Genomic DNA, 17,221 nt, shown 5'->3' with positions numbered 1-17,221 from the left:
CCTTTTATGAGACCCCAGTTGTATCCCAAACGCATGAATTTCGATCGTTTCTGTGAAATTGCGACCCGGTGTTCGGTACATAAAGTTGCTCATCTACTAACGCGAGCGAAGCGAGGTTCATTGATTCTTACCCTGGTATGCGAGGATTTGTTGATTCTTACCCTGGCATGCGAAGATTTGTTGAAATAACATCGCATTGGAGATTTAACTTTTGGCAATTTTAGTTACCCTGGTGTGGCTAATTCTGGCCGCGCGGCGTATTGGCAGCCGGCGGCTCCCGGACGCAGGATCATTCGTCAAAACAAAAGGAAATTCTAGACTGACGGGGCGCGATCGTCATTGTAGATATATTTCAGGAGGCTTGGGAAATAACCGTCTAAAAAAGTTATAATTTGACTGAGAATAGGTCGGAACCCAGCTATAATTTTTTTCGAGGTGTCCGGGATCATTGAGCAGCGTAGCCGCAAAGTGGGATTCGAACCAATTCGATATCTCAAAATAGACACCCCATGCCCATGGATGTGTATCTACAGGTTTGCTCGTGATGATTTGTTTACAGCTGTTAGTAAACAATTTTATCATTTGATCGAACTTCAGATGGAAGATTGTTGAGAGGTTAGTACTTTTACTTTTCGATAGGCCTGAATGGGATATATTTCAAGTCCAATCATTGTTATTGACTCAATCAGAATTTTTTATATAGGTAATGAACCACTTAGAAACTTAATGGTATTCTAATCTTCTGCTGTGATGTTCAGAAACGTAACTACACTAAAAACAACACTCAACAGATGTTTCTCTGCTGGTTTGTTAATCAAATTGCTTGTTTTTTTCAGGAGATTGAGGAGGTTCACGATATGGTTTTACTGTTAGATGAGGGTTGACCCAATGAGTCAGACTACTATCACATTCAGCATACAGCCCGAGGTTCAACTCCGATTCCTGAATTCGGGCGACATCGACGAGATTAAATTGCTCTGTAGAGATTGGTTTCCCATCGAGTAAGTTGAAGTTGTCCCGTGCTGCCCATAAAATCTGATCGTAAAATTCCTGACATGCAATTGCAGGCGCAGAACGCTAAAACGAAAAAAAAGGACATAGAATTTCCTTTAAAGAATCGCTCAGGCTATTTTTACGATGCCGTAAACGGATGACACTAGCTATATTTACGACGTTTCACAGATTAAAACCTCCTTGATATCTGAAACCAGTACACCTGTAGGCCTATGTAATTATAGAATTCCTATCTACACGTTCTTTATAGTGATTATGGTGGACAAAAGGATTTTACTCAGTTCCCAACAAAACTCTTAAAGAATCTGCGCCTTTAATTAAGCTGGGAAAATTGGAAGGTCGGGGTCCAGAAGAAATGACAGATGTTTTTCAGATAAAGCCGGGCATCACAGGCTATTAGTGGAGCCCCACCCTCGGTGTTAGATATTTTTTGAAGAAATACATCTGAAAATATGCATTTTCCGAGAGGATGGTTTCCAATTTACAAGTTTTAACAATCCCTCTCTTGTATTGACGAAAATGGCAACCACAATGGCAAGGCAGGGTCCGGACTCCCGAGATGACCCCCTAATCCGCTCCTGATGCATAGGCTACTAATAATTTTATCAAATTAGGGAATGAGTTTTTAGCCCACTTGGGACTTAAGTCCCAGCGGACTATTGCGTTCACTTTTCGTCCGTCTGTCCGTAGACGGAATCCAGTTATTTTGGGAAGTTTTGAAGACGCTTCAAGGTAACATCTTGATATTTGGGTTACACATGTATCTACCCTAGACACATTTTCAGCCCAAAAACTGGCCCTGTCAGAATCAAAATGGCCGACTGGCAGCCATTGTTGTTCGCCAAAATCAGCACTTTTTACACATTTTTGATACATAGGCTACTAATAATTTTTTCAAATTAGGCCTATTGTAATGAGTTTTTTTGCCTAATTCTTTTTTCAGTTATCCCGATAGTTGGTTTCAAGACATCGCTTCGAATGCGAAATTCTATTCGCTAGCGTCGGTTTACAATGGTAAAATAATCGGTCTCATCGTCTCTGAGGTGAAAACTCGATCAAAGTGCAATAAAGAGGTTAGAATGAATTTATAAACGCTGTCGTCGGCGGCTGTGCAGTTTTGAGTCGAAATTTTAGATCTAAGATCGAAATTATTTCTTTTTCAAAAACCCGAATAGCAGAGTCTAATTAGGTTTCAGATCTGCCAACTGTTCCCGATTTTCAGTTCCCGATTTTCAGTATGTTGTTACTAATTTGTCCTAAGAAATACTGATTATTTACTGATGAACATTGATTACAATAATCGATGTTCATCAATAAGTAAATAGTAATAGTATTTACTTTGAACATTTTGTTTCATATTTCATATGTTTATATGTAATTTTCGTGAAGGAATTCACCTTGTTACTGATATAGAACTTTTCCGAGGTTGGCAGCCCTGTAATTTAGTTCTCGGTTTAAATTTTATTTACGAGTTGAAAAGAAACTCATCCAGACCACTCAAAATAGTGGGACTGTTGACATTTGTGGGTTAAATTTGAGTCTTCGTGAAATAAGTGAAGTATTTCTGATGATAGAGTTCTCGCAACTGGGTCTTGGATCCTAACATTTCCCTTGAGAGAAATGAATGCCAGGTTTGTGCTTGAATATCATTTCTCTGATTTATAGGATGCCGACATATTATCGGGCAGTTATCCGAACACTGTTCAGGTGGCTTACATACTCAGTCTTGGAGTAGCTCAGGAATACAGACGGCACGGTATCGGTAAGTTGAGCCCTAAAATTAGAGCCATGTGCTCAAAAGATGGTTTAATAGAGTGGCCACTTACCTATCTAGAAATTGGGCAATTTTCTTTTCTTTAAAAAAATTGAGGAGTAGTTGGGAAATGTTTGTAAAAAAAACCTAAAAGTCAGGGAAATTTGTTAAGATCACACGCGTAAAATAAAAAAGTTAATAATAATGATAATTGTCATTTATATAGCGCAGGTATCCAAACTAGAGTCTGTTCAAATGCGCTCCAAACTTGGTATTATTACCCCTAGCCAATAACTCTATTCATGTATCAGTCATCTCTCCCTGAGAAGTAACATCCGAGCGGCTCCTAGGCGCTCGGATGTCATCTCGGATGTACCCATTTACTCCTGGGTGGAGAGAAGCAATGAGGATAAATGTCTTACCCGAGGACACTACGGTAAAGTACGGGTCTTCGAAACCCACGACCTGGCTTCCCAAAGTCGAATGCTCTAACCACTCGCCCACACCACTCACTGTTTCCGTCTATGTCTTAACGTTTTGTATTTGCATTTTCAGCGTCGCTGTTATTAGATAATCTACTGAATCATTTAACGCGCAACGAATCGGTGAATTGTAAAGCCGTTTATTTACACGTGTTGACGACGAACGTGGCGGCGATTCGATTTTACGAACACCGCCACTTTATACACCACAGTTACCTGCCGTATTACTACTCGATCAAAGGACAGCCGCGCGACGGGTACACGTACGTGCTGTACATCAACGGAGGTCAGCCGCCCTGGTCGCTATTATATCCTTTTATCTCGACGCGAACGAATTTAGAAATGGTTACGTTCGAACTGTGCCTCCGATTTGTAATATCGATATCATCCCTCGGTAGTGATTGGTTGGTTGGTACCTGATGGCATAGTTCGATACCCTGCCATTGTAGACGCATCCTGCCTTAGTAGGGTTTCAAATTTGATTGCATTGTACAAAACTCTGCCCTTAGTTTATTGACTAACATGTCGGGTTCGATTTGAATCACCGCTGAGGCAGTATGAGTCTACTAAGGGCAGAGTTTTGTACAATGCAATCAAGTACCGATGCATCAGCCGAGACCATTCAAATCCGGCATTATCAGGGCAACTATCAAATTAATGTAAAAACCTATTTACATGTATTTGTGTAGCTACATAAATATGTAATCATAATAATGATTGTCATTTTATATAGTGCAGGTATCCTAACCAGTCAGTTCAAATGCACTCCAAATTTGGTATTATTACCCCCTGCAACTGTATCCATGCATCAGTCATCTCTCCCTGGGGAGAAGTAATATCTGAGCAGCTTCCCAGAGACAAACGCTCTAACCACTCGCCCACACCGCTCGCTCTATAGATATATTATCTGTACAGTCGACTTTACCTTAATTGAAAGCTTTTGGCCTGTAAATATTTCATGGAAAATCGTAAGTCTTAGAGAATAATATCTTTAGAAAATTCAGTCACTAGAGCTGGTTTCCATTTGAACTGTATAAAACAGAGAGGAGTTAATTGTATTTTTATTCAGCGTAAATTTTATGAAGGCTTTAACTACGAATTACAGATTTGTTCAAGCAGGTCGGAACGTTTGTATCGAAACTACAGCCGTGTCGTTTACCGTTGAAACTGCTGCGTTGTGTTCATCATATCTGGAAAATGGCGACGACGACAACGTCGCGAGTGACAATCACGAATCATTCCAGTTGACAAACCGCGTGATCATTGTCATTATCATTGTCCTCATCATCATCAGTATCGTCCTGTCTGTAGAACCCGAAAATTGACTTTTCGTTTGAGTGGAAAGACAATTTGAAGACAAAGAAAATCCAAGAAATTAGTGAATTTTTTTTTGCGAAGGTAGCCCTTGATCCCGTTTATCATCAGGATCCATGAGCAAGAATAACAAAAAGGATGGCTAGATGACTTATTCTCGTTCAAATGATAGTGTTTACCTTGGAAAATGAATCAAAATGAAGAGAATGCATGGTGGTCGCAACAATTTTCAAGGTCGCGTCTGGAAAATTTGGACCAAATAAAATTGGATCCTAACATTGGATCCTGAGATCAAGGCTACCCTCAGAGAATAATATCACGAATATGTCTTTCCACTCAAGCAAAATACTCTTTTTAGCAGGGTTTGTAGCGAGTCTGACAAATTCTGAAAAGTGCTTTTGGAAAAATTTAGGGAAGGCCCTGATTAGTGCTGAAATTGCTGATGAGTATATATTTTTCGGACTCAATGCCATCACTGGAAATTTCTACTGGCCAGTTTTATCGCAGTCTTTTATTATACCTGCAAATCAAAGATGTGGTAGTAATTGAATTCAGGTAAAAAGTGCCGATGTAGATCTCAGTTTGACTGCTACTAACCCTGTGTAAAGCCCTCCTCGCGGACCGGACTAGTATTGTTCATCTGAAACTCTCACACCATTATTACACGTGTAAATACAGCCTACCTTCGACTAACTATCAACTGATCTTTATCAGGGCAGATCCAGACCCTAGGAAAGAAAGTAGAAACAACAGGCAAGATTTAACCCTTTCAGTGCGTCTGCACCACTGTGCGGTGTATAGATCAGTGATGGGCTTCGCAAACAAATCGCTGTGTATTGATGTTATTAGTAATTAGTTTTCATCTCGAATGAAAGATGGCAGCTACCAAACATAGTGGGGTATTATTAACTGATGATACACGGCACGGCGGTGTAGAGACCTGGTGTGCCTGTTACTCAACAAACATAGTGGGGTATTATTAACTGATGATACACGGCACTGCGGTGTAGAGACCTGGTGTGCCTGTTACTCAACAAACATAGTGTAGTATTATTTACTAACGATACACCGCACTGCGGTTATTCAACACACTGGAATATTTGAAAAATTTTGAATTATCAGCAGCACTTTCAGGTATTAGTTAGTCAGCACTGAAAGGGTCAATCAATCGCAAAATACATTTCCTCCCATTTGAGCCAGGAATAAAGGGTTATTAGTAGATATTGTTCTTTTTAGTGGGTTTTTTGCGGAAAAAGTGCCCTTACCTGTTGGTACTGCTGTACAGTGGTTGCCACAGTAGTGCCAACAGCAGTCAACTCTGGATCCGGCCCCTGTTCATTCATGAATGTGTCTTACTCTTCTAAAATCCTACCATCCGGTTGATCTGCAGCCTGGGAAAAATATCTTCAATTTTCTGTGATTTAGAATACCGGTCTAATTTTTGTTCACTGAATGCTGAATATATTATGTATTGAAAACCCACTTATGTAAAACTATTGAAGACGAAAAATGAAATTTTAATTTGACGATGGTATCCAGCAAAAGTCCGATATGTCATGTAATTTTAGTCCATTCGGGAATTAAATGGCAGGGTCCAGTTTTATAGACTGGTATTATCTTTAACCCGGAGGCTAACTCAATTCATTTTCAATAGAGTTAACCCCGTATTATAGCTAATACCAGTCTATAAAACTGGACCCTGCGTTAATGGGTAAATATGATCAATTCACCGCATCATGGAGTATAATTCCAATAAACTATCTTCAACCCATCTGCTTGGTTTCGACGATGTTCCACATTTTAGGTATACGACAGTATTGTTACTATTGTTACACATAAAATAACCGTGTGATTATATTCATGATGATTTTATACTTTTGCATATTTATCTGAACATTGTACATGTTGATATGATGTTGGTAGCCTACAATTTTGTGTGGTTTTCAATTCTATTGTGAAAGGGATCATTCATTTATTACGTACGCATAAAATTTGACTTTTTCAACCCCCCTCCCCCTCTGTACGCAAAATCGGCCATTTTTTCATATACATTAAGCATTACAGTACGCATTTGCACTGACCCCTCCCCCTACCCTAATGCGTACGCAATACATGAATGTCCAAGTAAAAGAAGCTACCGGTGAAATCCAATCAAATGCAGATATTTTAATCTGCAACCCGAATGCAGAAATGCGTTGATCACGAATGGCATAATCTTCAAACCGATGAAGGCGGCCATTATACGAAAAAGAAGAAGGCAAGGACATCTGCACTCTTTGATCAAACACACACGAAATTAGCCTTTAAGCCAGGTTTGGACATGCACTTGAAAACCTGGAATGTCTAATCAGCAGGGGGTGGGGGGTTAATCTAAGTTGGTGTAGAGAGAATCCCACAATTATAACGAAAAAGTCCGAAAATGAAACTTCGAGATAGTAGTTTATTTCAACGTTTCGACTATATCCTAAGTCATCTTCAGGAATAATGAGATACTACAAAAATTATTCCTGAAGATGACTATTAGGATATAGTCGAAACGAAGTTTCATTCTCGGACTTTTTCGTTATAATTGTGGTATTCTCTCTACATTGCGTCAACACGGATATAGTGTTCTATCCATCATAATCCAAGTTGGTACTCACTAAACACCGTAAATACCAGTAACCCCCGTCTACTGGACTGTAGAATTAGATACTGGCGAATGATAGGCTGTCGATTGTCTGTTTGTTACTGTTGAAATGAATGTGGAAGGAACAGCACCCCAGTGTAAATAATGATTTGTTATAATTTATAAGTTATTAATTTATAATTCACATGTGTCGTGTGCGTTTTATTTTTAGACTTCACTTGCTCTGTACATTTCATAACAGTTATATGATATAAGTATTGAATATCATAAATAAACTTGTATTAATGAAGTTATTTGAATTGTGCATTATTTTATTTGACGGTGCGCGTTCGTTCGCGGCGCTTCCAGGCACGACGGATCTAGGGTGCCCCTATACCTTCAATGCCGAGAAGATTTTCTGGACCCTTCCTCTATTCCCACGCGATTGTCGATGACGGTGCCTCCGCGGCGGTTGAGTTTGATGGGTAGACTTTTTTGTTGATTACTTTAGCAAGGATTCGCCAACCAGAATTCTGCAAAAATCATCATCAAGATTGTAAGATTTTCTAGTTTCATCAAAATTTTACAATTAACAAAAATTTTTGTTATGTCGATCTTAATTTTGAATCGAGTAACTTGTTAAAGTTACTTGTAAAAAAAGTTAAAGTTACGTGTAAAAGTTACGTTAATCAATTTGCAATCTCTTGATTTCCATTTTCTTCCATCATTTGAACGAAATTCATCACAATTTTCACTCCTCTTTTTTAATATGTTTTTCTGCAGTCCTTCCGAGGATATGTCTGGTTAATACTGAAAACGTTTGATGAAAATTTGTTCATTTTTTCTTCCTGTTCCCTTCCATTATAAAACGCCTACGATAAAAAGAAATTGTTTTTTCTTGAAAAAATTCGTACTACTCCAATCAATTAAAAAAGATCTCAGTTCGCTGAGAACCTTACTGCCAGTATATTGTATACTGGGCCCCTGATTCACGAGAGCTCTCGTGACAGTATAATACGTACATCCAGGTTTCTTGTCACATACTATGTTTCGATTTAATGAACCCTTTAAAAGAACATTGCTACCCAGTACTGTACTGGGTATTTACTGTATTCCCGGTGACAGTGTTATTAGTAGCCGTTAAGTGCTACTGCGATTCGATTTGGTTTACGGAGGTGAGTTTAAACGTACCGGAGCAGTATACTCCGCTCACGAGTCAGTTCTCATCTTAGAGCCGATTTGAGTGATATCCTAGTTGGACACGATGTATTTCATCGATGTATAGTGTCAGAAAAATATGCCAACAAACATCCGAGTTGCAGCCGAGGATCTGACTTGAGCGGAGTTTACTGTACCTTCACAACATCAAATTCTAGAGCCGTAAAAAGTTCTCTGAGTGAGAATATTGATTCTAAAGAAAAAAATTGAAAATTCACAAGAATTTCTGAATATAGTTTCATTTTCTTTAACGATACGTTTTTGGAAGGGTGTTCCGGATGCTAGATTCACTTTACTAAGATTTTGAAGGGATGCTCCGGATAATCTAGTTTCACTCTCATCTATACTAATGATAGCTTATGGGGGGTCTGTGGATAATCTAGTTTCACTTTCATCTTTACTAACCATAGATAGATCTTGGAGGGGTGCTCCGGATAGTCTGTTTCACTTTCGTTTTTACTAACCATAGATAGATTTTGGAGGGGTGCCCCGGATAATCTGTTTCACTTTCGTTTTTACTTACGATAGATTTTGGAGGTTTTATTTCTCTCCACCTGGGGGATTTAGATGTTCGGATCCAGTTCAAATGTGGCCGACACTGTGTTAAAACCGAACTCTATAGTGCGTTTGAGTTATCATTCGCTGCTTTAACAGAGAAATGCCTTTGGAAATTTCTTCTGGAGACCGGCCCCAATTTTATAAGATTCACCCCTGCAGTATAGGGTCATGTTTGATCATCATCCCTGACCCCTAGTCAACTAACGATGATATCCGAAATTCGTCCAGACAGCCGCCTTTGCCTTGTCAGCAAATAAAAGGGGCATACAATTTGGCAAAGTATGCAAATTCAATTCACTACCCCGTACTTTTATTTTCAGAATCATGGCTGAGGACGAAGAGGATTCGACGACTTCACGGAAAACTGAAACGATGTTCCAGAAACTCAAATACTCAACACTCAATACTCAAATCAAGAAAAGAAAAATCGAAGCATGTTTACTAAGAAAACTATTCAATTTGATAATAATTGATAAAAAGTTCGGCATTTGATAGAGTTTTACATTCTATTGGAATTTGGTTTTCTTTTTTTTATTTCAGGTTTATCCCAAATTGTTTTTCGAATCATACGAAATACGCAATTCTGATACGTCTGTCATTCTACATATGGCAGAAATTCAGAAGTTTTTGGTATTTACTGTTACCAAAGGGGCAATGGGCAGCATCAGGTTAGACAAGGTCCCCTGAAATAAAAGCCATATATATCAAAAGTGGGAAATTTGAATTTTTTTCCATAAAATGTTTAGTTGTCGTATTTTGCAACTAGAAATGGTTCAGTCTAAAAAAAACTGGAAAAGTGAATATCGGATTTTGATCTTGTTTCAGATCTTGGTGTAGATTGATTAATCCAACATCTATTAGTCATGTGGGATTTTTAGTTGTTGATGGTGTTAGTGTAAATGATTTCAAAGATCACAAAGTTGCCTTCCCCAATTTACAGAATCTCTTCGATTTGGTAATTTGAACTTTTTTCTTTTTAAATTTCTGTTTATTTGCTTTGAACTAAAAGTATTTATGTAATAATATCAATGCTGTCAACGATGTAAGATTTCACAAAGCGAAATTATGACTGATAAGCTGGTAATTTCACGAAAACCTTTTCGTCTCAATGACTTTATCTCGGTGATTTGCCATTATCGAAAGAACCCTTTTGAAATATTTCCTTTGATTTCAGTCAGTGAAAGTTTTAACTCCTGATTGTTATGGAATGGATGTAGCTGATGAGGTATTCAAGATACCTATGACCAAGGATCGAATCAATTCGCATGTCAAAAAATTTGGAAGTAAGTTAAATCAATCTCATAGATGACGGAGAGCAAGGGCTGAGTACTTTAAGCATATTTTGGTGCCTAATTTTTACCAATTTTGTGTCGATGTACATATTCATCACTGTTTCACCCTTGATTAATCTTCATCATTAATCATGCTTATTTTAAGTTGTTTTAGCAGTTAATCCTTTAAAACTGGGCCTCAATTAAAAGACAAGTTCTCAGATTTTAGTGCTTTGTAAAAATTATGGGTATTGCATCAAATTTAGAAACATTTCTATCACAGTACCAACGAAAGTTGAAGGCCCCAGAGAGAACAACGGACCGGTACAAAACGAAGACGGGTTCCGCGCTCGAAATATTAGACATAAAAAGAAAATTGGAATATCTGAAATCGAAGACGTGTTTCCGCGCACTTGGTTACTGTTAAACGTTCATGAGATGCTGCGTGAAGGCTACATTCTACCTGGTACAGGTGAATAATCCGAATTCATTAACATCGGTATTTTGTCCTAAAAATCTTCTCTGTAAAATTCACCCATTAGTTCCCACCGTAAGGCATGCTGTTGAACCTTTCTTTTTAATTCCTCAACCCATTTAGCACGACTTGGAGCATTATCATAATCAAACTCTTTTACAGTCATCGTAGTAACAACTATCATAATGTTGATGACTTAAAACGAGCTACATTTATTGACCTTAGTAAAGCTTTGTCTTATTAGATAAGTTGTACGTATATGACATTGGAGGTCCCGCACTGTCTTTCAAAAGTTATTTAGGAAATAGAGAAATGTGCGGTGTAGATTTTGAAATATCAATTTTTGATAGTCACCTGTTTATAAGAAATCCATCACATCACTATCATAATATCTCGACAACATTTTCCACGAATTTCACTGAATCACCGAAAATAATATAAATCATTTACTTGTTTTATACCTGGTTTTTTGCTTACGCTACCTAATACGTACAAACTTCTAAATCTCTTAGTGAACATAAATATAAATTTGAAAATAACACAATTTCTGGCTATATCAATTAGTATAAAGTTTTCGGCATTTATTACATAATGGATAAGGTGACCCATTGATACAAGCATTTTCCTTTTTGGGCACCTTCATTGGCATTATAACTCCTGCAACATATTTCATATGCATTTAGTTATATATCTACAAAAATGCTTATTATATCATATCATAATTTCAATGTAAATAAAGAATATAATAACTAACATTACTACTATCGCTTCATTTTCGCACAGGTCACAAAGACGCCAACTATGTCTACACGACGACCGGGAATTATCTACCAGTTACCGATCGCAGTCCCATGTTCGCTTTGGATTGTGAAATGGTACGAAACCATGCCTTCTTTCGATATTGTTGAAGCAAACTTGAATAAAGTAGATGTGTACCCTCTTATATTCGGATATGTTTTATATTGTTTTTTAGGTGTTTACTCAAGAGACAACGAATGAGCTAGCACGAGTATCTCTCGTCTCAGAGGATGGAGTTTGCATCTTTGATACTTTAGTCAAACCATACGCTGTGATTACTGATTATCGTACGAAGTGAGTATTTGAGTAATTGAAGTAAACTGAAGTTCTACAATTTTAGACAATATGACTGACATTTTTTGAGATGCTCCCTAACGTGATTATCTTTTGGCAGCGGTGTCATCGATATAGCAAAGTAGTGGCGAAGCATTCCTGATATTACCTGGAAAAGTCTCGGAAAATACTTTACCTTCTCCTTGTCACGTATGCAGAGCTCTTAGCTGTTATTTGAATTATCTATGTATTTACAGATATAGCGGCATTAGGAAGCAAATGCTCAAGTATGTAACAACTCGTTTAGGAGACGTACAACGAACCATACAGAAATTGTTACCACCGGACGCGATACTGGTAGGACAATCGATTTGCAAAGATCTGGAAGCTTTGAAGGTAACATCTTCATTGAAAAGTGCAGAAAACTAGCATATACCGTCGAACCTATTTTATCCAGAATACTAAAGGCTATAACAAAAAATTAATTCCAGGAGAAAGTGAAAATGGATGAACAATTTGCCAATATGTGACAAGATGTCGATATTATTGTATTTTGTAGATGTATCATCCGTATATCATTGATACAAGCACTATTTATAACCGAACCGGTCAACGAACTAGAAAAACTGGCCTTGCTCGACTCACTCGGATTTTCTTTGGGTAAGTTTAGAAAATCATCATTTCTGGTTTCTGTCGAGGATTCATAGCAGTCGTTGAAAGTGTTTGAGTTTAGGAGGGTTAGTGAAAGTGTCCGGGTTGAGATAGATCTGGAAAACTAACTTCAAATGGATCAGTGAACTCCTTTTTGCTCTGTTTTGAATCATTGTGATTCAGTTCGGGTTTTTCTTTCAACAGTACTGAAATTCAAGCTCAATCTAGTGGACACAATCCAATCGAAGATGCTTCGTCTGCATTGAATTTAGTTCTACTTAAATTAAGTAAAGGTGAAGAAGTTCCATAATATTCCTAGTTCAATTTGGTTTTCACCAAAGTCTTAATAGACCAATAAAGTATCGATTTTTATTTTAGGGTTTGAATTCGGTGATGTGATACTTGAATCTCAAAACTTATCTCATTCAAAAGCATCTCACTCCGCTACCGCAGAGGACTTCTCAGCCATTCGGCCCGTGTCATTCCAAACACAAACTGAAACTTGGAGAGATGAAGCTAAAATGAAAGTCTTTCATTCGTGTGGTCAGAAATTGTACGATGACTTTTTCGCGACGATTAAGACCTGCGGCAAAACTGGTATGGTATATTAAAATACAGGCAGCAAACTTCACGTACACAAAATTATAAAGATATTGGTTGCATTGGTTTGAAGCACGCGTCATCTATTTCATCATTTGATAATGTATTAAACAATTATATCTTTTATCTCAATTTGAGAAATGATGATAAACAGAAAAAAAGGGGCGGCTCTAGGAAAATTGGAAGACCGAAGTCTAGAAGAAAAGAAAGGACATTCTTCTGATAAAGCAGCCATAGGCTACTAGCGGGGTTTGAGGGGATGTCAAATTTGCATTTTTTATCTTGAAATAGGGATTGTTATTTATTTGATAGGTAGATTTCGTTCGATTTTTTGATTTGGTGTCACTTACAAACCCATCACACGTGCCTGGGGCGAAACAGGGGGTTTTGACTTTGAAATCGGAAATCGAAGTACATAGCTCTGTGGTCGGCGTCCGAGTTAACAAAATTTTCTGTTAAAATCAAAGTACATAATTGGGAAGTTCGGTTCCGGTTCATTCAAACAATCTTCCAACCAGTCTTAGCCGGCAAACGACTGATTGGGGTTAATTTAGTTGGCTGCCGAGATTTCTTATTAATACATTACAAGGTTGAAGATCATTTCACCCATTTTTACATTATTTGTGTAATTTATAATTTATGATGTTACTGATAAAATTTTTCTGTTTTATACTTTTAAGGTGTTATAATTGATAAAAAGTCTAATGCTACTCACGAAAGCGACAACGTTCATTATGAATATTGCGACAATTATGACGAAATCGTTAAGAAAGCCGCTTCGACTATTACAAAGTTTGATTTCTCGTTTATTCGTTTGGAAGGTTACAGAAAACTTACCGAGATAGAGATGGGTAGAGACCTCGGAGAAAGACTGGTACGTGTGAATAATTTTCAAGGTCATTGGTTTTTGTAGTGTTCACCAGGGGGCATTGAATTTAGCAGAATAACATTGTGTTTCCATATTATGTTCATACCTACTAAGTTGCAAAATTGTTCCAAATCGTATACTTTATGATTATTGTTTCCGGGTCATTGGTTCAGTATGGGCAGGGGGCATTACGTTACACAATTAAGTGGTATAACCATATATATTGTTGCCTATATGCATAATTTGTAACCACAATCAATTGGAAAATCCTAGCTCATGACAAGTTTTATGGAGTCGTAAGTTCATTGATTAATGAATTTGTTCATGAATTTGTTCAGGGAACGTTGAATATTGAAATTGTCAGATTGTTGAGCATGATGTCCCTGGACCCGTTTTTCAATCAATAGTGTTTTTCTTCGTAGGATTGTTTGAAGCAGTTAGACTCTCGTATTAAACAGCTTCACGATTTGTTCCCTAACAACTCGGTTGTCGTGGTATTATTAACCGGCAGGAAAACACCGACCACTTCGAGTAGCATTGAGAACGCGCTGTGTTTCGTGAAAGTCACCCATTCACCGGAATTATTGAGATTTTAATGATGCCCGGACTTGTTATGAATCTGCTGATGGAAACTTATATTATCTATCATATTATTATGTTATTTTATTATCATCAAGTTAACAAATATGTATATGTATATTTTTATGTCTAATTTCTCATGAAAAATGGCCCCAACGTCGTGAAGTCAATCTAAGATAAAAAAGAAAAACTACAGTCACAGAAAAGCATTTTGCTATCAAAATTGGATTTAAATTTTCTAATATCTTATCATATTTGATGAGAACGAATTTATTCTGATGGAGTGATTGAAATCGAAATAAACCGAATAATTTCGCCAATTCATCAATCGGCGCCGTCACTGGTTTTTTGACGCCGTAAAAACCGTTACAATGGACACCATCAATACTTTATTCTGTATTTCATACAAGCGCGGGCTAATCGAGGCTGTGTTGCATCGTGGAGTCTAACACGAAAGGTAGCATGTATTCCAGAATACAGCGAACAAAGTGCCAATTCCCCTCCCCCGAAAGTGCCATTTTGAGTCAACCTGTTTTATACTGTAAGTTAACAATTATAATACGGGCACCTGTTGGCCAGTGGTCGTTGCCCTGCACATGATATGAAGTGCCCTTCTAAAATCCGCAATACAGTTTAAAATGACTGCCCCTGGTTCACGGCGGCCATATTTATCTATTGACCCGTTCCGTTTCTGTAAACCTATACAGTTGAACCTCGTTACAGCGAACTTCACTGGACCAGAAAATATGCTCGTTATAAACCGATAGTTCGTTACACCCAATATGAAATTAAACAATAGATTTTCTTACTTGGGACAAAATTCTATATTTCCTATATCTGACTAATCGTTGTATCCGAGTTCGTTATAACGAGGTTACACTGTATATCCTGATACAATGTATTTAGTTTTGCATAATTTTTTACTTGTCTTGAAGGGGTTCAATGTATTGATTTCAACATGATATTTACATATGGATAAAAAAGAAACTGTTTCTTCTTCTGTTTCTGGATTCTTGATTATCTGAACTCTCTACCGAGGATTTAATCTGACTAAATAAGTGATTTATGATAAACATGTGTCGGTGTGCGCGTAAAAGATTTCACTTGCTTTGTATCTTATACCAGCTATTTTCATCGCGCGACCCGGTGCTGGTTATTCTCAGTGTCGGGTAGTCTTAGAGCCGTTGTGCTACTGAGCTTCGATTTCGTTTACGGAGGTGAAGTAAAGTGTACTTCAACACGGATTTCAGATTTATAACCTATGTGAGAGGTTGTGATTCTGAAAAACGAATTGAACATTCAGTAACGATTTCTGAATGGGCCGATATATAGTATTACTTTCATTTTCTTGTAAGATAGATTTCGGGAGTGCTCCTGGTAATCTAGATTCACGGCTTTCGCTTTTAATTCTGAAGATACACTTTTGAAGGGATGCTCCAGATAATCTAGTTTCACTCATTTTTAATCTAGGTTCATTTTGATTTTTTTCTAACGGTGCATTCTAGCCCACTTATGGCTTATGTCCCAGCAGGCTATTGCGTTCACCTTCGGCGCTCGCCTCGTTTTATACAGAAATGTGAATTATTCCCTCATGACAGCCATCATCAAATGGAGAACACAAAAGTTTTGAAATTTCCCAGACCCCCCTTTGATGGCTGCGTACCTTCGGCGCTCGCCTCGTTGGGGTGCCCTTCGTGATAACGTGTGTGCCCCGCGATTACTCGTATGGTCCCAACCTTCCAAAAATCCTGGCCCCCGCCCTATGGATGGGCTGTTTAGGGGTGTTTTTCTTTCGTCTTTCTCCCTCTCTCGGGGCGCCAGCAGAAATGTACAAGATTTGCTTCATTCTATATGTAAGTTTAAAATTTTGAAATTCACATCGACCCAAAACTCACAGAATTCTATCTTTTGAGTAGAAACAGCAATTTACAAGATTATCTTCATTCAGCTACGTAGCAACTACGTATATTAGGCGTCAATTGTGAAAATATACTATAGCCGCATTTGCTTAATTCAATTTACCATTGAAACGAATTTGATCCGATCTAGCGAATCATAGAGACTGGTCGTTGTGTGTTGGATTAATTTCATGTTAAAACGTTCAATAGACGCCGGTTTGAAAGGATGCAGCAACATTTGACTCGACCGATACAAGATGGCGAGCAATACTTCACTGACAGTTAGGTCGTGTCCAGAACCGAAGTTGATACCGATACATTACGTTCGTTACTATGTCAATGTATACGGTATGGGTCCGCTTTGCGTTATCGGTATAATTCTGAACGCGATATCTTCAGTTATATTAGGCCGTCTGCGTAGGGCGCACCGCTCCGTTTTCGCGCTATGGATCCTGGCTATCGTCGAGATAGGATTCTTGGTAAACAAGCTGTTCAGAGAACCACTGAGATTCATTGTATTTCACATCATCTATGGACGTTACGTGTTTGGTCAAAAGAATGGTAGGATTTTTCCACGCATACAGCGCGCTCTAACGATACCAAACGTCACGCTTCAAGCCACTCGTAATTGGGTAACTGTTTTGATTCAATTCGAGCGCCTTTTTATCATAGTTTTCCCGTTAAAAGCTCCAATTGTAATCACACCACGCCGTTTAACTGTATTTTGTGCATCGATGAGTTTTGTATTTATGCTGTACGTTATTTTTGAATGGTGGTACAGCATACCGATATACATTACCACGGGGTGCATCAGTCTGGACAAAAGCACATCGAAAAGTAGAATTCCGGGACTCCCAAGAC

The 17,221-nt window shown here is 38.0% G+C and overlaps 2 protein-coding genes across 2 annotated transcripts; both read left to right on the top strand.

Annotated features, from left to right (window-relative positions):
* The first annotated feature begins 425 nt into the window (after positions 1 to 425).
* Positions 426 to 7,472, top strand: LOC141903276 (N-alpha-acetyltransferase 60-like). The gene is made up of 5 exons (XM_074791366.1): positions 426 to 1,001; positions 1,958 to 2,087; positions 2,680 to 2,776; positions 3,323 to 3,557; positions 4,353 to 7,472. Exons 1-5 carry the CDS (start codon positions 874 to 876, stop codon positions 4,495 to 4,497), a joined length of 735 nt encoding a protein of 244 aa, XP_074647467.1. The 5' UTR covers positions 426 to 873; the 3' UTR covers positions 4,498 to 7,472.
* Positions 7,473 to 8,200: 728 nt separating this feature from the next.
* On the top strand, positions 8,201 to 15,431 carry LOC141903761 (RNA exonuclease 5-like). The gene is made up of 14 exons (XM_074792041.1): positions 8,201 to 8,346; positions 9,268 to 9,379; positions 9,488 to 9,615; positions 9,773 to 9,902; positions 10,122 to 10,230; positions 10,502 to 10,690; positions 11,477 to 11,568; positions 11,667 to 11,785; positions 12,022 to 12,160; positions 12,324 to 12,424; positions 12,620 to 12,708; positions 12,794 to 13,012; positions 13,696 to 13,889; positions 14,306 to 15,431. The coding sequence occupies exons 2-14, from the start codon at positions 9,272 to 9,274 to the stop codon at positions 14,477 to 14,479; spliced, it is 1,791 nt and encodes a 596-aa protein (XP_074648142.1). The 5' UTR covers positions 8,201 to 8,346; positions 9,268 to 9,271; the 3' UTR covers positions 14,480 to 15,431.
* The last annotated feature ends 1,790 nt before the right edge of the window (positions 15,432 to 17,221 follow it).

This window comes from Tubulanus polymorphus, chromosome 4 (assembly GCF_964204645.1).
Source record: "Tubulanus polymorphus chromosome 4, tnTubPoly1.2, whole genome shotgun sequence".
Lineage (NCBI taxonomy): Eukaryota > Metazoa > Nemertea > Palaeonemertea > Tubulaniformes > Tubulanidae > Tubulanus > Tubulanus polymorphus.
The sequence above is the reverse complement of the archived record's forward strand: the minus strand, read 5'-3'. Positions and strand labels throughout refer to the sequence as shown.